Here is a 20,027-nt window from a genome sequence, read left to right on the forward strand (position 1 = left end):
AAGCGGGGCTCACCCAAAGCAAAGTGGGGCTCAGACTCACCAACTATAAGATCGTGACCTGAGCCAAGGTCAGATGCTTAACCGACTGAGCCACCCAGGTGCCCTAAGTGAGACCTTTCTAACAATACCGTGTGGATCCCCTGGAGATCTGTGATAAATGCCATTAGCGTAGAGGTCCTAGGAGCCTCTGCTTTCCCTCCACCCCACCTCCTGATTCAGGAGTCAGGCACAAACGTCAAACCATTAAGTCCCCGTGGGCTCGCATTTTCTGGAGGCCCACCGCCATGAACTGCTGGAACAAAGGTCCCCTCAGGTCCTACTTTCAGATCTGTTTTCTTGTTTTGCCTTGAATCATTCACTCCAGAAAACTTCCCCCTTCCAGCTCTTTCCTGGGTCTGACGTCCACCGGTTACAGATAGACCGCTGGATGCAAATGTGGGTTTTTCTCCTGGGGACTGTCAGGCAGAGCGTTTCTGTGGTCGTATCATCTGCTTAATGCTCCAGGCCCTTGGCCTTTGACAGCTAAGTTTGGTCGTGGGAGATGTTTTCCAAGTACCTGGGAGTACTTGGCAGAATAAAGCAGGAACACTTACATTTAAAAGCCTCTCTGTCAAGCCCCGTTTTGAAGTCCGTTCATTGTGCCGTAAAGAAAATTAAAAGAAAGAAATAAAAGAGATTTGACTCGTACGTCTTTGTAAACCCTACAAAAATTCACAAGGCTGTAAAGATGCGAACGAGGCCATTTTGGGGTGTTCTCGCTCCTGGAGGGAGTTGGTGTGTCTGTGGAATGGCTAAATCAGGCAGTATCTTTTATTTTTTTAATGTTTCCATTTATTTTTAGAATGGGAGAGCACGAACGGGGGAGGGGCAGAGAGAGAGGGAGCCACAGCATCCCAAGCAGGCTCCAGGCTCTGAGCTGTCAGCACAGAGCCCGACGCGGGCCTCGAACTCAGGGACTGCGAGATTGTGACCTGAGCTGAAGTCGGACGCTCAACCGACGGAGCCACCCAGGCGCCCCATTATGAGAGCATTAATGACTGTGTGAGCAAAACCCCCGACCCTGAGTCCAGAGGAAAGAGGAATTAATTCTGACCTTAGCATCTGGGTGTTACACGGAGGAACGGAACCGTGAGGGGTGGAGTGGGATTTCTTAGAGCAGATACTGGGACAAAAGCCCTTCTAGGTGGGTGAGGCTCAAAGTTCCAGAAAGGGAGAGAGGCGTGTGCTTCCCAGAACAGCAAGCCCTTGAGCCCCAGCACGATGGACTTGGCTCTTGGGGCAAAGTTGAATTCAAGTCAACTATTCTGGGGACGCCTGGGAGGCTCAGCCTGTTGAGTGTCTGATTCTCGATTTCGGCTCAGGTCATGATCTCAGGGTTCGTGGGATCCAGCCCCACGTCGGGCTCCACACCATCAGCGTGGAGCCTGCTTGGGATTCTCTCTCTCCCTCTCTCTCTGCCCCTCCCCCTCCAAAATAAATGAACATAAAAAAAAAAAAAAGAAACCCGGTATTTTTTTGCTGTTTTTGTATTGTGTTTACAAGTCTGAGCACTAACACAAACACACAAGGTCAGGATTTTTGACTTGAAATTCAAAGAGGCACTTTTGCCAGCGACAGCGTGTTCGAACAACCGTGGAGGTCCACAGACTTTTCCGCAACCTCTGCCCATTCCTCCAAAAAGCTACCAGGCAAGATACTTGCCCACCGACTGTAGAATTGACCCTTCTTCATGGACTGTGGATGTGAGTGGGGGCCAGGCCTCGGGCTGGGGGAGATTTTGGACCGTGACTTACAGGCCAACACCCCATGTTTACAAAATTAAGCGTTCAGCATCCTTTTGATGCCATAGGTGTTGCTCTCTGGGTCCGCTGAGCCCCCACGGTCTCCAGCCTCTCTTCTTCACAGGAAACGCTAGCGAACTAACCTGTGTGCAGAGGCACTTTCTGGGTGCACGCAGAGACGCAGAGACCCGACCAACGTCTTTGCAAACGACTGGTATTTTTAAAAACTCTAATAAGCTATTCTTGCCGGCTGAATGGATGTTTTGACAGCCTAATGGTGATCGATGTGTTCCACAGCTTCTAGACGGAGCTGATGAATTATAGAGTAACTTCACGGATCAAGCCCTAGAGGAGAATTTGCTCCACGGAGTTGGTCTGTCCCCAGCGATGGCTCAGGAAAACCCATCCCCCTGTTGGCCTTGGCCGTCTCCTGCAGGAAGAAACATTCTCAGGGCTGAGGGATTAGGTGTGCCTTCGTTACCGCGGAGCTGGAGGCAAAAGGTTAAGTTTGGGGGGGGGGGTGTCAGATCTTTGAGGCTCCCTGAAGACCCCTGCCCGGCCCTCCCTCGTATTCCCATCTCTCTGGCTGCGGATCTATGTTGATGGCAGAATGGGCCGTGATGGGACCCGGCATGGTCAGAAGACCCTAAAAACAAGAGCTCCTGTGCCAGCCTGGCACCCATGTGCCCTTGAACCTGCGACCGGAAGGCCTGAGACTTGGGGGCCCAGCAGCAAGACTGGCCTTTCATCTTGGGCGTCTGCGGGGTCAGCTGGCTGGCAGGAATAATGTGATTTTCTAATCACACCCAGAAGGCCAACAGGTCCACCTGGCTTAGCTTGGTCACCCCAGTGGCTCACGAGCTGGGGGTGTGTGGCTGCTCAGAGCCACGAAGGGTGGGCATCGCAGAGGGCTCTTTGGAAGGGTTTGGAAAAAGTGCTGCTTTCTTCAACCTAACGCCTCTTATCCGGGCAGGCTCTCAAGGGGGTCCATCTCCACAGAGAGGCCTTGTCTCCCTCTTCTCGACCGCTACAAACCGATGATCTTAAAATGTGTCGTCCAACCAGGTCACTTCTGAGAGCGACAGGAGGGCATTGTGAATAATTACTCTGAGTCCACAGGCATACCCGGAGACTGCCTTGGGCCAACCGGGACACCTGTCACCCTAACTAGAAAGGACAAAGAAGGGAAGGAATGTGAATGAGGCCCCTTTGTCTCCACCCATGTCAGACTGTCCTTTGAGCCCTACACTTTCCAAGTGGCAACGGACGCTTTTCTCTTATGTAACGCAATCTTGGGCGCCACTGAGTCCAAAGGTAACAAAGGACAGAGTATTTCCAGCTGCCGGTCCAGGAATGGCATTTAACCCAGGGAGAGCTGTGGCCAGAGAAGGTCATCTTTCCTGAGTCAAGGTTACATTTCCGCAGCACGGGAGCCTCTGTCACGTAACTGTTCTCACATGCGTGCGGGTAGGACACAGACCCGCTGGCGTCTCTAGTAACATCAGCATCACCTCTGTAAGCGCGTTCCTGTCTTTTTACGCAGGGAGCGCAGGCTTTGGCTGGCAAGGTGATCCCAGGGGGTCCGGAACAGGAAAGAAGTAACTAGCACCTTCCAGTAGCCTCCCCACCCTCTTCGACGGGAGGGAGGCAGCGGCTGGCTTGGCTGTCTTCCCGAGCAGGGTCCCAAGAGCTAGATTAACAGCCAGGAACATGAGCCTCCGTGCGCAGCGATGGGGGAAGGAAAAGAAGAGTCTTCAGCAGATCACTTGGCCACCCACCCTCCTTAGGGGTTGCGGGTCATTTCCAGGCCCCCAGCCACGCAAGAAACACCTGCGTCTCTCAGGAGTTGAGACACCGAGGCTCAAATCACCGCAGTCGCTGGAGGAAAGGCTCACAAACGGCCCGTACCCGGTGGGAGAGGAGACCGGGTTGTCGTGAAGGCGTCCAGCTCTGTGGCAGGACAGGAAACAGGGTTTCTTTTAGCCGCCTGCAGAACGGGGGGGTGTATGTGATGAACATCACTTAGGCTGAGTGAGTGCAAAATAGCACGTCCGAGGGCACGTAATGAATAGTATCTTCATCCCTGAGGAGAGGGCCAGTCTGGCCGAGAGATCGTCCACTGGAGATAAAAGTGGACAAGCACAGGGAGGAAGAATGTCCCCGGCAAGGTCTGAAAATCAAACCAACAACGACGTTAGCGGAGATAAACACCCAGCGGTTACGGAGTGGAAGTTGTTTGTGACACGGGGAGTTGTCACGAGGAAATGAACACGTGAGGAAACGGTTAAACCCGAGTATTTTTGTGCTGGGTTTGAGGCCGAGTGGAGGGTCGTGGAGGAATGTGACAGGTCAAAAATTAGAGGTAAGGGCGGTGAGCGGGGGCACGCTCGGAAGGGCCGTTTGTTGGGATTCTTCCTGGCGTCCCCCTGTCGTCAGAGATGCCCCCTTTGCCCTGGGCGGAGAGAGGGCACCTCTCACATCAGGATTTTTTTTTTTTAATGTTTATTTATTTCTGAGAAAGAGAGAGAGAGAGAGAGACAGAGCACGAACAGGGGAGGCGTGGAGAGAGAGGGAGACACAGAATCCGAAGCAGGCTCCAGGCTCTGAGCTGTCAGCACAGAGCCCGTCGTGAGGCTCGAACCCACGAACCGTGAGATCATGACCTGAGCTGAAGTTGGACGCTTAACCAACTGAGCCACTCAGGTGCCCCAGGATCGATTTCTTCCTTCCTTCCTTCCTTCCTTCCTTCCTTCCTTCCTTCCTCCCTCCCTCCCTCCCTCCCTCCCTCTTTCTTTCTTCCTTTCTTTTCCCTTCCCCTTCCTTCATTTCTTCCTTCCTTCCTTCCTTCCTTCCTTCCTTCCTTCCTTCCTTCCTTCCTTCCTTTCTTTCTTTCTTTCTTTCTTTCTTTCTTTCTTTCTTTCTTTCTTTCTTTCTTTCTTTCTTTCTTTCTTTCTTTCTTTCTTTCTTTCTTTCTTTCTTTCTCTCTTTCCTTTCTCTCTTTCTCTCTTTCTTTTCTTTCCTTTCTAGGCTTCATGCCCAGCATGGAGCCCAACGTGGGGCCTGAACTCACGACCTTGAGATCAACACCTGAGCTGAGATCAAGAGTCAGACGCTCAACCAGCTGAGCCCCCCAGGTGCCTCTCATGTCAGGATATTATGACCTATGTCAGGGAAAAGTGGAGGAAGGTCGGCCTGAACTTCCTGCTTCTGTTGTCTTCTCAAATTCCTTTAGCTTGCAATATTTAACGTGCCAAGATGCCAAATTTGGGGGTACCATGTCCTGAACCCCACCCAAGCATGTTCTTAAAAGTACAAAATGTGCAGGACCCATCAACCATGTACCCTCAGGAATGGCCTGTTCGGTCTCCTGGCCTCGCCTCTCGCGTCTGAGCTCAGCTGGGGTCACACCGGAGCCCGTCACCGAGTCACCTCCGATGGACGGGGAAGCAGGTGCGTGACTCCCAAGCATGTGTCCTTGATCTTCTCCCCACCACAGTCTGGGGCTGCCCCAGAGGTTTTGTACCTCTCTCTACACGTGGATTGTGCTCAGATTTCCAGATTGCAGGTGTCCCCTTTCCAACACGGAAACGTAAGACCCGCTGGCGCTCAGATGTGCGATTTAGATTCAACTAATCGCATGCTCCGCGGGAGACTTGACTCAGCACTCACGCCGCAGGCAGGGGTAGGGGACAGGGCACGGTGTTGGTGGCGTCTACTGTGGCAGAGCCAGCCCGGTTCTGGAGACAGGAGCCAAGGTAGCAACATCCTGACTTGGCAGCTTCCCGATCCTGGTGCGGCCCCGTCGATGAGCCGGTTCTCCGGTTGTTCCTGGAAGCCTGCCCGGTGGCGGCATCTCAGTAACCCCGTGAGCTCCCTGCCCCCCCACCCCCCTTCAGAAACCCCTTTGGCTTGAACCAGCCACAGCGGACTCCGTTGTCCGCGACTAAGAACCCCCCGGTTGACACAGATAGAGCGAGGACAGCAGAGAGCAGGGAAAAGGGGGTTCAGGATATGGCAGAAGAGTCTAGAAATTCTAAAGATACGGGAAACTGACAAGGATTTTGAACAGTGGCCCCGCCGCCTGCGTTCGCTCCAACCCTTACAACAGCTCTAGGCGTGATTCTTCCTGTGTTACAGACGAGCAACTCGTCCCAGAACGGTGAAGGGTCCTGCCCAAGGCCACACCGCCTGCCACTGTGACCCGGGAATGGGAGCCCGGATCCTTTGGCGCTAAGCCCGGGATCTCTCCACCTTATCACTCCGCCCAGGCCAGCCCCGCTTACGGAATGGAGTAGGAGCGGCCCCTCCCGTTGCGTCTCCCTTCTCTGACCCCCATCTTGAAAGTGCAGTTTAGGGGCGCCTGGGTGGCGCAGTCGGTTAAGCATCCGACTTCAGCCAGGTCACGATCTCGCGGTCCGTGAGTTCGAGCCCCGCGTCAGGCTCTGTGCTGACAGCTCAGAGCCTGGAGCCTGTTTCAGATTCTGTGTCTCCCTCTCTTTCTGCTCCTCCCCTGTTCATGCTCTGTCTCTCTCTCTCTGTCTCAAAAATAAATAAACATTAAAAAAAAATTAAAAAAAAAGTGCAGTTTACCCGCGGGCTCAATAGACCATGTGGGTCTTCATGAGTCAGGGGCAGGCAGCTCAGGCCTCGGAAAACACCGCAAAGGGTCCGCCACCGAGAGGGAGGGGTTACGGCAGCTCGGGCTTTCTGCATTTGGCCACCGCTCCGTTGGAATTTTTTCTCCAGGCAGCGAGCGTCGCCCTTAGGCAATGACGCGTCGAAATGGGCACCACCAAAGGGCGACGGGAAGTCACCAAAACCTACGTTGTGGTTATGACGGCCTGGTGGCATTGCAGGTGATTTTTCTTTTCTTCTGTATGTCTGTATGTGCGTCCGCCTTTAAACACGTTTCTTTTTTTAAAAAAATTTTGTTTTTCAACGTTTATTTATTTTTGGGACAGAGAGAGACAGAGCATGAACGGGGGAGGGGCAGAGAGAGAGGGAGACACAGAATCGGAAACAGGCTCCAGGCTCCGAGCCATCAGCCCAGAGCCCGACGCGGGGCTCGAACTCACGGACGGCGAGATCGTGACCTGGCTGAAGTCGGACGCTTAACCGACTGCGCCACCCAGGCGCCCCTAAACACGTTTCTAAGTTGAGCCTGCGCTCGGGTGGCTTTTCGCTACGAGGAACAGAACACGTGGCGTGAAACTGGGCCGCCCGGTGAGGACGCCGATGGGTTCAGGAGACTGGATGTCTGGCAGAAGGAGGGCCCCACGCGTGGCAAGGACACGTCACCAGAGACTCCCTCTGCTTCTTCCACCTCCTCCCCGAGGCCCCAGCATCCTCCCCACCAAACGCTGGCTCCTCTTATGCACACGGCCCAACGGTAGCAGCCTCAGGGACCCGAGCAGGCACAACAGGGCCAGACACAGACATAGGGGACTTCTGTTTCTGTGTCTCCCTTTTCAGAGTGCGGGAACCCTTCCGGCACCCCCTGGCAGACTCCCCTGCAGGTCTCATTGGTCACAACTGGGTGACACGCTCACTCCCAAATCTGTCCGTGGGAGGGGCGCCTGGGGGGCTCAGTCGATTGAGCCTCCGACTTCGGCTCAGGTCACGCTCCTGCGGTTCACAAGTTCGAGCCCCGCGTCGGGCTCTGTGCCGATGGCTCGGAGCCTGGAGCCTGCTTCGGATTCTGCATCTCCCTCTCTCTCTGCCCCTCCCCCACTCTCACTTTGTCTCTCAAAAAAAATAAATAAATGTAAAAATAAAATTAAAAAAAAAATCTGTCTGTGGGAGAAGGGATGCCTTAGACTCACCTGGTCTACCTGCCGGAGGTGGCCCTGGGGCCCCATAACGTGGACGGGGGCAAATGCCTGAACAAAGTTGGGCGTTGAGGAGTGAAGCTGTGGGATGGGTGCCTTGTAGACAGTCTACTATGGCAGATGTTATTTTATAACTTAAACAATGACAGGGGCACCTGGGTGGCTCGGTCGGTCGAGCGTCCGACTCTTGACATCGGCTCGGGTCAGGGCCCCGCGTCGGGCTCTGCTCTGGGCGTGGAGCCTGCTTAAGACCCTCTCTCCCTTTCTCTCTCTCTCTCTCCCCCCCCCGCTCACACACGCGCGCATGCCCTCTCTAAAATGAAACATAATAAAATAAATAAATAATTGCGCTAATTTTTTAAAAGCTTAAAATTACCGTCGTGTGGTCGGCCCCGCCATGGAGGGCTTTGGCGGAAGTGTGTTGCTGGGTCCGCTTGCGTGCCGCTCTTGATCTCGGGGTTGTGAGTTCGAGCCCCACGCCGGGGGCAGAGATTACTACCAAAAAAAAAAAAAAAAAAAAAGTAAAGAAAGGGAAAGAAAATTCTTCCTATTATTCTCGCCGAGTGCAGGGTACTTTTAACTCCGCTGCGCCTGCTGAAACTCGAACTTCCTCCCTGGCTGGCAAAGCTGTGGAGCGTTTCTTCCCTCCGTTATGTCATGTGCTCGGCACTCAGGAGCGCCGCGATTCTAGATCTCCGAACCACAGACGCTTGGAAGAATAAATGGAACATTAAAAAGTCGTGCAGGTTATTGCCACTTGTTAGTTAAAGGATTTGTAAGTCGGGACAGTTCAGACTGCTACTCAGGGCCCATATGGAAATGGCTTAAGGCCAGAGACGTTCTTGGCTCAGCCGCGCTCGGCAGAATGTCCGAGGACGCACGGGCGCCTCCGTCCGTCGGGCGCTCACGCACCGCCAGGTGGACGCCGCCTGGCATTTCACATGCCTTCTGTGCTTATGGGTGATGGGCTTTCCACCACGACACCTGGGCACACAAATCTGGAAGCTGGAGGAAAGAAAATGCAAAACGGGGAGAAGCTGATGCAACGTGAAAACCCCCCGTGAGCGTTGGAGTCGGTGTTGGGCTCAGAGTCTGTGCCCTGGAAGTTGTTTACCCTGTGTGTGCCTTGGTGCCCCCATCTGTAAAATGGGCTCTCCCGAGGATCAGTGAGGATGGGCGTGAAATGCCTGGCACCGGCCCAATGCGGTTGGTAGGTGGCCGAGGGGGCTGTTTTGGTCTCAGCTGGAGCTCTTAATGTAACTAAATTAAAGAGGGCGCCGTCTTCGGATGTCCTATGGGAAGAGAGGCATGGTCAGCCGGCTCCCGAGTTCTGAATTCTCTGCAGGGTTTAAAATTTTTTTTTTTTTAACGTTTATTTATTTTTGAGACAGAGAGAGACAGAGCATGAACGGGGGAGGGGCAGAGAGAGGGAGACACAGAATCGGAAACAGGCTCCAGGCTCTGAGCTGTCAGCACAGAGCCCGACGCGGGGCTCGAACTCACGGACCGCGAGATCGTGACCTGAGCCGAAGTCGGCCGCTCAACCGACTGAGCCACCCAGGCGCCCCTCTCTGCGGGGTTTAAACAACCAGGCCTCCCCGTACCTTGGTTTCCTGGAGTGTGGGATGAACTCAGGTCGTCAGCACCGGAGAAAGACTCTCTGAGCCTCTAAGAAGCCGGTCCCCAGAGAAGTCCTTCGCGTCCCTGCCTGTGATGGCAGCTCTTCTCCGGGTGCACGTCCTGAACCTTTCAACAAGGCCAGCCCGGACACAGAGGTCAGCCTTGGTCACCAAGGACAGAGATGTCTTTGTCCTGTGGCTTTGGGTGCTTCCTGAGCCTGCTGGTGGTAAAAAGTCTCCTTTCTCTGCTGTGTGAAGTTCAAAGGTGTACCTCTTGTCCCCGGGGGGTGTGGAGGAAGGTCGCCTTAGGACTTCAGAGCGGAGTGAGTTCTCCGAACGTGGAGGGTGACCGGTGACCGGGGCTGCCGTGCCCAGCTCAGCAAGGTGACTGCCTCTGCCTGCATTTCCCCGACACCTTCAAGTCCTATCTAGCTGATAATTATCGAAGGCGCTTTACCAAGAAAGCGGGCAGGTCGGTGTCTCCAGCCGTTCAGGCGAAGACTGGTCTTTTGATCAGCACTCTGTGTTTGTTATTTTTGGGTTTGGGGGGAAATTTCAGATGGAGAAGGGCTTATCTAAATAAACAGAGCATGGTTCTAGCAACCAACCAGAGGCGTAGGCAGGGTCATAATAATCCCTGGTTACAGAAGTTCCCGAGGCAGAGCTATAAGATGTCCGGCTGTAGGAAGCCTTTGCATACAGCCTCACCGTTTACAAAGGGTTTTCACAAACGTTTTCTTATCTAGGCTTGAAAACCCTGTGAGAAACGTTTTCTGACACCAAATCCCATCAACATCCAATTAAAAAAAAAAATTTCTTTTCCCCCCTTTTGGAAGAGCAAGGCCTCCGAAGCTGCTCTGGGCTATAACCATGGTTCCATCAGGCGCTGCCATGGTAGGAAGGGCTGAGAGATGGGATTTTCAGCGAGGTGTGAAATGAGCAGATGCGTGGTTCTCAGCGGGAGGCCACAGAACATTCTGGAGGCAGAGCTGTCGGAAGGCTGGCTGTGGGCGGCGCCCCAAATAAGGAATTGAGCGGAAATACTCCCCCCCCCCACCATGTTCAAAAGCCTTTGGGGCAACAGGAGATTTTGGGGTCTGAGGCAGGCTCTCTTTTATCTGTGTCACGGAGAAAGCGGGGGACCTCTGGGCCACAGACTGAAAGGGCTGCCGTCCACAGTTAGCCTTGGGACAGATGCTTCATTGATCAGATTTAGAGGGCTCAAGCTTCTTCTTTTTTTTTTAATGTTTATTTATTTTTGAGAGAGAGAGAGAGACAGAGTGTGAGCAGGGGAGGGGAACAGAGAGAGGGAGACACAGAATCTGAAGCAGGCTCGACGCGGGGCTCGAACCCATGAACCGCGCGATCACGACCTGAACTGAAGTCTGACGCTCAACTGACCGAGCCACCCAGGCGCCCCGAGGGATTGGCTTCTCATTCCTCGCTCAGGGTCCCCTTGTTGTGTGACCTTTGGTCGGTCCCTTGTTAGCACTCCGTGGGTCCTGCCAGACCAACCCCACCCCCAGCTTGTGTCACCAGCAGAGCAGCCTGGGGACCCACTGCTGGCTTGCTAACCTAAGTCCCCCTCTAGCCTACAAGAAAAGTGCCACACAGCTGCATCGGGGCGGAGAAGCCAGGACTATATTTTGCGAAACAAACAAACAAACCAAAAAGAAGTATGATTGGGTTGGCTATTTTTATGTCTCTGACCCGGAAGCTGAAAGGCCTCAGGCCATCCTTTGTTGTCCTAAATCTCACTGGAGGAGTGCTGTGCTTCTCAGGGCACACGCAACAATTTGCCTCCTAAGCCAGGCTGCTTCCCTAGGCTCTAGATGTCCTAGCCTGGTGACACAGAGGACAGACCGGGGTGGGGAGACCACCGCCCTCAAGGATGCTTCAGCTCAGTCCATGGGATGGAGAGATGTGTTTAATGCACTCAGAATAAAGGCTAGGGGGTGGGGGGTGCGGGGGGTGTGCCTGGGTGGCTCATTCGGTTGGTCGGCCGACCTTGGCTCAGGTCATGATCTCACGGTTCATGGGTTCGAACCCTGCATCGGGCTCTGTTGCTGCAACCCAGAACCTGGAACCTGCTTGGGATTCTGTGTCTCCCTCTCTCTCTGCCCCTCCCCTGCTGGCACTCTCTCTGTCTCTCAAAAATGCATTAAACGTTAAAAACATTTAAAAAACAAAAGAATAAAGGCCGAATGTAAGGCTCATGACGTCAACCCAACCAATATGTAATAGGGCTCTGGAAAAACGCCAGGTTCCATGATAGGTGGGAGAAACTGAGTGCATATGGTCCTAGGACCCAAGCAACTTCCAATTTGATGGGACACAGACCTGGTTCTTCTTTTCAAGTTTATTTTAAGAGAGAGAGAGAGCACGTGAGTGAGTAGGGGAGGGGCGGAGAGAGAAGGAGAGAGAGAATCCCAAGCAGGCTCCACGCTGTCAGCACAGAGCCCGACGACAAGGGGCTCGAAACCGCGAACTGGTACGATCGTGACCTGAGTCGAGGTCGAGAGTCGGATGCTTAACCGACCGAGCCACCCAGGCGCCCTGACCCGATTCTTTTATAATCTCACTGAAGACAGCTTGCCTTCAACGGAGTGCCAAGCACATAAGCATCTAGAGAAAGAGCAGGTGACAAGAAGGGCTTCGGGGAGGGCTGTGGAACTCAGCAGCTACATCTTCGCCATTTCCACGTCTGTCCTGTGCCGTAGGCTGAGCACCTGGAGGGAAAATCTGCTTTTATATAGTGTATATCTTCCCACACTCCCGCGCTCGATATGGTGTCTGAATAAATTAAGGAGCCGGATAAGTGTTTGCCTAGTTAACAAAGGCACGGATCAGGGAACAGACAGTGGGGGGATGGAAATAAAATCATTCTGGACAGAGGAAAGCTGGGGACCAGATTTATGGAAGACCTCGGATGGCAGGCTTTGATGCTTACATTGATTTCTGTCGTCAGTGCGGGTGCCGAGTGAAGGGGTGAGTTTGCGTTGGTGGTTTCGAGAGAGAATATTCTGCCGGCAGCCTTAAGGGTGCCCTGGAAGAGGGAAGACTTCGGCGGCCAAACCAATTAAGAAAGCGGGAGCTCTGCCCTCTCCGGATTGAAAGGAAATGTTTCAGAGATGGGTAAGGTCGGATGATAACTTTTGCAAATCTGGCTTCCTGGCCTCAAGTTTTCCCAGGTTGGAAATGAGGCAATGGTATTCGCTCAAGGCCACTGGCTGACCGCCAGAGCGCAATTAGGAAGTTGTGCCTATGGGGGAATCTACCTCCCCCAACCCCCAGACTTCTCCAGGCTGGAAACTTCGCCAGATGGCCCGTGTCAGGAGAATCTGTCATGTTTTGCAAGGCTGTCTTTTGCCACCAAAGGAGAAAGTAATCTCTTCCAGACGTGGAAGAGGGCTGACATGTCTCTGTGACTGACCAATGTGTAAAGGACCAACGCGGGGTGGGGGGGGGAGGGCCACCAGAGTATAAGTGCCATTGGGCCTGTCACACAGCCTGGATACTTAATTGACCCTGACTCTCAGTCACATTCAAAGGGATCATTCAGAGCTTATTTCCCGTTTCTTTGGCTGCTGTGGGGAAGAGGTTGGGCTCCAGAGGCTGGAATTTGAGCTGAGACTGTCACCTGGCTCCCAGCGTCTCCCCTGAATGACCCTCCCCTTAAAACATATCCCCAAACCACTCGGTGTCACCACCTTCCCATGCTTCCCTCGGAATGACTCCTGAAAGGGCACCAAGAGCGATGGAGAAGATGTGGCTACAGGGACAGGGACAGTGTCCCCAGCTCAGGTTGCTTCTATTGGGGAAGACGCTAACAGCCACAGGGTCTGTGCCCAGGCCCAGGTGTGAGCGGCCCAGGGATCCACATCCATCCACGTCCTGACACATCAGCCACACGGAGGTGGCCACATGGAACAGGAGCTTTAGATTCGGGCTCCTAGCGGACACTCAGCTGAGACCCAAAGGAACCAGAGGGTCTCTTTATGGTTGCCAGAACTTGGGACTCTTCGGTTTCCGTCCCAGGGTCCCCATCAAGGCTTCCGTCTACCCAACGAGAGGTGACAGCAGGTGAGGAGCTTATTAGGAAGAAGGTTCACGGAGCTGGGTGCTCACTCCAGGTGTCTCAGAATCCTCTCGTAGTACAACTTGCGAGTCTGAGGAAGAGAGCCAGGGGTGCTGTGGCAGATGAGCGGGGCCACGTCACGTCACCTCCACCGGTGCTCCGCCGTCCCACCGGCCGTCCTGCCCTTTGCCTTGTCACGCACGCACTACTGTGCGCGCACACGCGTTACATCCACAAAGCGCCATCGAGGAGGGGTGTTAGAGCCTCACCTTCGCTCTCCTCCTCCTTGCTGGCTGGGGGTGCAGGAAACATTGAGATAAGACAAGGCAGCAAGACAGAAGGACCCCGTGGCCCCGCCGATGAGAGACGAGACCGCCCGCGTCCACACAGCCTGACTATCGGGACTCCGGTGTCAACACGACTCGCTGTGTGTCTGGAAAATTCCTGGCCGGGGAAGATAAGACCGTAAACCAACGCACGGCTTCACCGTTTGCTTCGGGAAACTCATGAAAAAATAATGCCTTCTAACGAAAGATGGCTCATCTTGGCAAACAGCTTGTGTATCAGACGGCCGTGTGCTCGTCGAGGCTCAAATCTTCAAGACCCGCTCCTTGCAGTACCCGTCAGGTCTAAACAACTACATCACCGAACGGACCTAGTCCTTCTTGGTCTCGGTTTTGAGACAGCTGCCTCGAACGCTTACGCCCAGACTCACATCCCCTGAAATGTGCCCCCGACCTCCCCCCGCTGACCCACCAAGAGTGTCTCCAGGCTGACTCTGGTTAAGGTGGAGCTCTCCCCTGCTGGACTTGACTTAATCACCGTCGCCTTGGGTCATCAGGGTGGTCCTTTGGGGGAATCGGCAATTGATAGTGATGATGAGACACCATACCAGCCTTGGACGCCATTCACGTGTGAGGGACATAAACTTCTGTTCCGTCATGACACTTTTGCTTGGGGGTCCTGGTCACCGGCAGCCACACCTGACCCCCGCACTTCTCCGTTTCCCCTTCCACACGGTACTCATCTTTGTTTATATATTTTTTTAATGTTTACTTATTTTTGAGAGAGACAGAGAAAGAATGTGAGTGGCTTAGGGGCAGAGAGAGAGAGAGGGAGACACAGAATCGGAAGCAGGCTCCAGGCTCTGAGCTGTCAGCCCAGAGCCCGAAGTGGGGCTCGAATTCACGAGCTGGGAGATCATGACCTGAGCCGAAGTCGGACGCTCAACGGACTGAGCCACCCAGGCGCCCCTTATGGTTTACTTTATAAATTATATATATATATATATATATTTTAATGTTTATTTATTTTTGAGACAGAGACAGAGCGTGAACAGGGGAGGGGCAGAGAGAGAAGGAGACACAGGATCCGAAACAGGCTCCAGGCTCTGAGTTGTCAGCACAGAGCCCGATGTGGGGCTCGAACCCATGAACTGTGAGATCATGACCTGAGCCGAAGTCGGCCGCTCAACCAGCTGAGTCACCCAGGCGCCCCCACACTGTACTCATCTTTACGCTTCACACAGTGTCTGCCACATAATAAGAGGTCCATGTACATGTGCTAAAAAAAAGAGACTGGAGACTGGATCTTTTCACGTAACTCTGTGGTATGTCGCTCGGGAGAGTTTCTTGTGCATTTTCGACAAGTGCCCAATAAAACTGATTTAAAAACAATCCAACGTAAGCCTCAGTGGTGACAAGCCATCTTTTGTGTGTGTGTGAAAAACGTCTTATTATTGGTAATTTCAAATGTGGTAACTCAAACATTGGTCATTTCCAAGTGTACAAAAGCGGACGGAATCATACAATGAACAATTATCAACCTAGGACCGATCTTATTTCGTCTTAGCCCTTATTCCTCCCTCTCTCCCCACCGAGATTATTTTGAAAGTAATTTCCAACACCGCATCATTTCACTGCAAAATATTTCCGGGCACATCCTTATAAGATAGGGCTTCTTTGAAAAATGTTAGCTATAATACCATTATCTCACCTAAAAAAATTAATTTTTTTTAGTATCGTAACATGTTCAAAGTGTTTAAACTCCCCGGTTTCATAACAATGTATTTCACTGGTGAGACTCAAGACAGAAATAAGGTTCATGGTCAATGTCTTAGTTCTGTTTTTTTTTTTTCCTCTGAAAAGTTTTTTTTTTTTTTAAAGGGTTGAGAGAGAGCGTGTGGGCATGCGTGTGAGTGAGGGAGGGGCAGAGAAAGAGAGAGAGAAAGAAAGAAAGAGAGAGAGAGACTGAATTTCAATTCCGTGCTGGCAGCAGGAGTCTGACTTGGGGCTCGATCCCACGAACCGTGAGATCATGACTGGAGCCGAAATCAAGCGTTGGTCCCTTAACTGACCGACGGAACCACCCAGGTGCCCCTTTTGGAAAAGTTTTAACTGAAGTATACTATATATACACAAAAGCCTACAAACCATAAGTGTATGGCTCAATGGTCTCCCAATCTCTTTTAGGTCCTTCCCCCCCTCCCTTTTTCCTTTAGAATTGATTCGATAAATAATATGTTTGTCATGCAGCATTTCCCACAGTTGAAACTTGGGCGATTCTTTCCCCCTGAAATCATTTGGCACGTTTCTCTGTTCTCTATTTCCAGTACATTGGTGGTTACACCTAGAGCTTATCAGATCAGGTCAATTTTTGACAAGACCATTTCATGGGTGCCGCTGTTTACTCCTACCGGGAGGTTCATCATTCCCGGGATGTTTCTTTCCGAAAGCATCTTTTGAAGGTGGATGCAATTTTTACAAACTGGCCGAAGCCCGTCGGAGCTGAGTCCAGTGAGCAGTGTGGCTGCTCAAGTTGGAAAATGCGGGTCAGAGAAAAATAGGGTGTGATCAAGTTATAAATGGTGCTCTTGGGTGCCTGCTAAACTGACCCTGAAGGAAATTCCAAAGCAGTTCCGGAAATGTTCTGTGCAGGGGCAGCATCCGAAGTACAGCCACCCAGGGTGACTAATGCAAAGGGCGCAGTAGTGACACGGCCGGAGAAATTGTGTGTTGGCGGTAAAGCCAGCCTTGCGGTGTGTGGGGGGACGTGCGCCGTGCCCCCCTCCAGTCCTCGCTCCCCGTAAGGCGCCGGGTCTCAAGGTGCATCACCCTCGCGCTCTGAAGCTGCAGCTGGAAGTGCGGCTGTCCCGCTGGAACGCAGCCCTCCTGGTCCCCAGGGGCTGACCTGGTCCCCAGGGGCTGACCTGGCCCCGCGTTCCTTCCATCGCGCGGCCTGGACGTGTTGACAAGACGATGCTCGGTTCCACCCAGCCCCTCCCAAGCCCTGGCACTCGCCTCCGCTGCATTACTCGGCGAGAATGCGATCAGGGCGCTGCAGGGGGAGGCCTGCCGCCCCCGAGCAGTCCATAAAAAATGAGGAGGCACCGGACCTCCGGCGCCGGCCAGGCCTCGCAGCAGCGGCCTGGCCCCGGCCCCGAGCTGACTCTGACCTGGCAGGAACCGGCTTGCTCCAACTCGGCGCAACTCCAGGCCCAGCTTGCCCGCCCTCGGGTGTCTCGCCCCGCCTCCCGCCACCCCCACCGCGGCCCGCGAGCCCCGCCCCTCAGCCTAGCCACGCCCTGTGACGAAAACAGGGCGGGGCCAGCGGCCTCTTGCGAGACTAGCCTTGCGTCAGGGCCGGCGCCAGCTCCGAGCTCCTCCCACGCCCGCCGGCCGCCGAGTTGGCGCCTGCGCAGCGCGGCTCGGCCCGGGTCGTCCCCCTCCTCCCCTTCCCCTAGCAACGGTCGTAGCGCCCGCCTCCGTCCTTCGGCCGCGCTCGCGCACGCGCTCCCCTTCCGGCCGCCCGGCCCCGCCCTCCCCGTCACCCGTAACAACCACTGGAGCCTCGCCGCGCCCCTCCCTTGCCCGCCCCCCCTCCCCCTCTCCGGTCCACTCCCCGGAACCGGCGGCGGAGCTGCGATCGCAGGCAGTGGAACGGCGACGGCACCCCGGAGCCGCCGGCATGAGCTCCCCCCGCCGCCCCGCGTTCCGGGCCCGGCCTTTCTGACAAGAGGTAGGCGCGCGTCGCCGCGGCGGGCTCCGAGCGCGCCCCCGGCCCAGCCCGGCCCCTCCCGGCGTCGCGGGGCCCTTCGCGGCCCCTCGGCTTCCTCCGCCCCGGCGGGAGCGCCCCCTCCCACCCCGCTCCCGCACTCCCCCCTCCGCTTTCCCACTCCGGGAGCCCTCCCTGCGGGAGACAGAATTTGGGGTCTGATCCCGTCCCCGGCTCCCCTCCCCCGGGCCGGTCGGGGCTGGGGGCCCGCGGGGGCCGCCGCGCTGGAGCCCCCGTACCGGCCCGAGGGCCCGGCTGCCCTCAGCCTGCGCGCGGTGGACTCCCTGGGTCTGGCCATTGGCTGATTTTTAAGCACCAATTGTCATGCAATAGAGGCTGCCCGGGTCCGGGGTGCCACTTGGCCGTCGTAACTCCGGATTCCCACGTAGGAGGTTTCTCTGGACCCGAGCATCCGAAGCTGGGAACTGGCAGGAGTTCAGAAGTTCGTGAATTAGCAGGTTCCCCAGCGTGGTCACTTTGGGTTCTGCCGGGCAGTGGAGTCGTGAATGGATGTTAGAGTATCTCAGCCGAGCACTGCTTTTTGAGTCTCCCAGCCCCCCGCATCCCTTTGTATACCCCGTAATCGCCCTCCCCTTCTCTGGGAGATCCTCGGAAATCCGTTTTCCCAGTTTTCAAATTGTGCTCCAGCATCGCCAGGGTTGCAAAACGGAATAGATCGTGGTCCCAGCGCATCAGGACCTGCCAGTCCCAGAGTGAGGATTAATGCGGGGCTTCCAGGGGAGGTGGAGAGTTCCGGAGTTGGGGCTCTGCGTGTCATGATTTTAGAGCTGGAAGTCTTTCAAGGTTATCGCACTCTAAATCTCATTGTACAGAGGTGAAACTGAGTCCACGGGAAGTCAAGGGACGTGCTTGAGGTCACCGAGAGTAATTGTGTGGCAGTTTTCAGACTGTCAGCGCTGTTTTCCAACATAACCTGTTCCTTCAGAGAGATAAGCTACACAAACATGCCGGAGAGAGTTCCAGACCTGTTTAAATGTAATAACGTAGATAGGAATCTTCTGAAATAAAATATATTTCCATAATCCTTTTCTTTTTTTTTTTTTTTTTTACAGCTAGACTTTGGGCTCCTTGAGTATTTTCCATTTTGTACTTTGGAATAGCCCCTCACCGTATCCAGCATGAAGTAACCTTCTTAATGATTATCCTCAGCAGGACAGGTAGGCTCTTTGGGTTTCTTTTTCTTCCTCATTTTTAAATAGGGAAGTAGGGTCTCGCGGAGGACTCCCCCCCCCACCAAAAAGAGTGTGTTTTTTCACGACAATGCACGGCGGCTGGCACCACCGGGGCAGGAATACGTACCTCGGGGAAGGTGCCAGGGGGTACCTTCGGGGAAGTAGCTCCAGCACTTGAACTGATTGCCGACAGATACCACAGCTATTTGAGGCTTGGAAGTTTCAGGGGAGCCTCTAGCCAGAGTGCTTGGTGTTGCCGCCCCGTGAAGACAAGTCTCTGAAATTGTGGTCACTGCAGTTAGAAAACAAGGATGGACCGTTAGACTTCGAAGCTCGCTTTTGAGGAGTTTTCCATCATTTGAGATACGGTAGTATTTTCTTCCACTTTTATGCTTGTGTGTCTCCAGACTTCACATCCTGAAGTGCCATCGTTTTGGTTTGGCTTGTTGTAAAAGTTGTGGAAGAGAAAATGATTCGGGAACTAATCCTCGGATCGTAACATTCTCAGTGCCGGAAAGGACTGGGATCTTGTACCCCGGTACCTCCCCTGGAGAGGCCCCGGGAGGCCGACCAGAGGGGATTCCCTCATTACACTTGAACTTCCTTCACCGACTCTTAAACTGTCTCATTACCTTCTCCTTCCTCGTGTAATCAAAGTAGCATCTTTTGATTTTTGCGTGTAGAGAATGATGCGACCTATTGAGGTCCCTTTCTACACTCGGGCTGTGGTTTGATGAGTAAACACGGATTTAAATTTTCCCTGTATCACAGGTTTTTTTGTAATCGCAATATATTTGTGTCTTGCAGGTGTGAGAGGTTTGCTGTCGTGTTACAATCATGGTGCAGAAATACCAGTCACCAGTGAGGGTGTATAAACACCCCTTTGAGTTAATTATGGCTGTAAGTACTTTACATTTTGATTTACTTTTTGGCCTGTTTTAAGTATTCAGATTTGACTGTAGCTGGATGTATTCAGATTTGATCTGTAGCCGGATGTTTATCATTTGTCTCCATTCTCCCATTTTTACTTGTTCTGTTTTTATGCTGACGAGCCACGGCTAGAGTTTATGAAGTGTCTTTAAGCTGTCAGTCTCTAAAAATCAAAACCTGCCTGTTTGTTTTTTTAAAACTGCACCTCAGGTTGATACATGGATTTGAGTTGAGGCGCTTGGGTGGCTCAGTTGATTAAGTGTCCATTTCTTGATTTCAGCTCAGGTCGTGATCTCAGGGTCGTGGGATCGAGTCCCGTGCCGGGACCTGCACTGAGCTTGGAGCCTGCCTAAGATTTCTCTCTCTCTCCCTCCCCCTTTGCCCCTCAGAAGCAGGATTCTGATGAAATACTTTTTCCTCTGGATTTTGTTCTTTTTGTTTGTTAAAGTAGAAGAGGGATGTGGAGAGGGTTTTTTTTTTTCCCCCGAGTCCCACTCCCCACCTCCCTCCCACCTCAAAGTTGGCCGCCGCTCTCACTTTGAACA

The 20,027-nt window shown here is 53.6% G+C and overlaps 1 protein-coding gene and 1 long non-coding RNA gene across 4 annotated transcripts in view; one reads left to right on the plus strand and one right to left on the minus strand.

Annotated features, from left to right (window-relative positions):
* SEC14L1 (SEC14 like lipid binding 1) overlaps nucleotides 1-20,027 on the plus strand; it is a 90,180-nt gene that overhangs the window by 19,423 nt on the left and 50,730 nt on the right. Inside the window, exons 1-3 of one of the 3 annotated variants that reach the window (XM_086688163.1) lie at nucleotides 17,167-17,323; nucleotides 18,433-18,537; nucleotides 19,360-19,452. In XM_086688163.1, the coding sequence (XP_086544289.1) occupies nucleotides 19,390-19,452 (63 nt within the window). In that variant the 5' untranslated portion in view covers nucleotides 17,167-17,323; nucleotides 18,433-18,537; nucleotides 19,360-19,389. Of the gene's footprint in view, nucleotides 1-17,166; nucleotides 17,324-18,432; nucleotides 18,538-19,359; nucleotides 19,453-20,027 lie in introns of those variants that run through there. The other 2 variants (XM_086688165.1, XM_086688164.1) reach the window with 2 other exon arrangements.
* Nucleotides 7,476-10,465, minus strand: LOC147574552 (uncharacterized). The gene is made up of 3 exons (XR_015244320.1): nucleotides 9,214-10,465; nucleotides 8,184-8,901; nucleotides 7,476-8,104 (listed from the first exon to the last, which is right to left on the minus strand). It is a non-coding gene; the product is annotated as an uncharacterized LOC147574552 (long non-coding RNA).

Source organism: Puma concolor, chromosome E1 (assembly GCF_028749965.1).
Source record: "Puma concolor isolate L17-30 chromosome E1, mPumCon1.1.hap2, whole genome shotgun sequence".
Classification (NCBI taxonomy): Eukaryota; Metazoa; Chordata; class Mammalia; order Carnivora; family Felidae; genus Puma; species Puma concolor.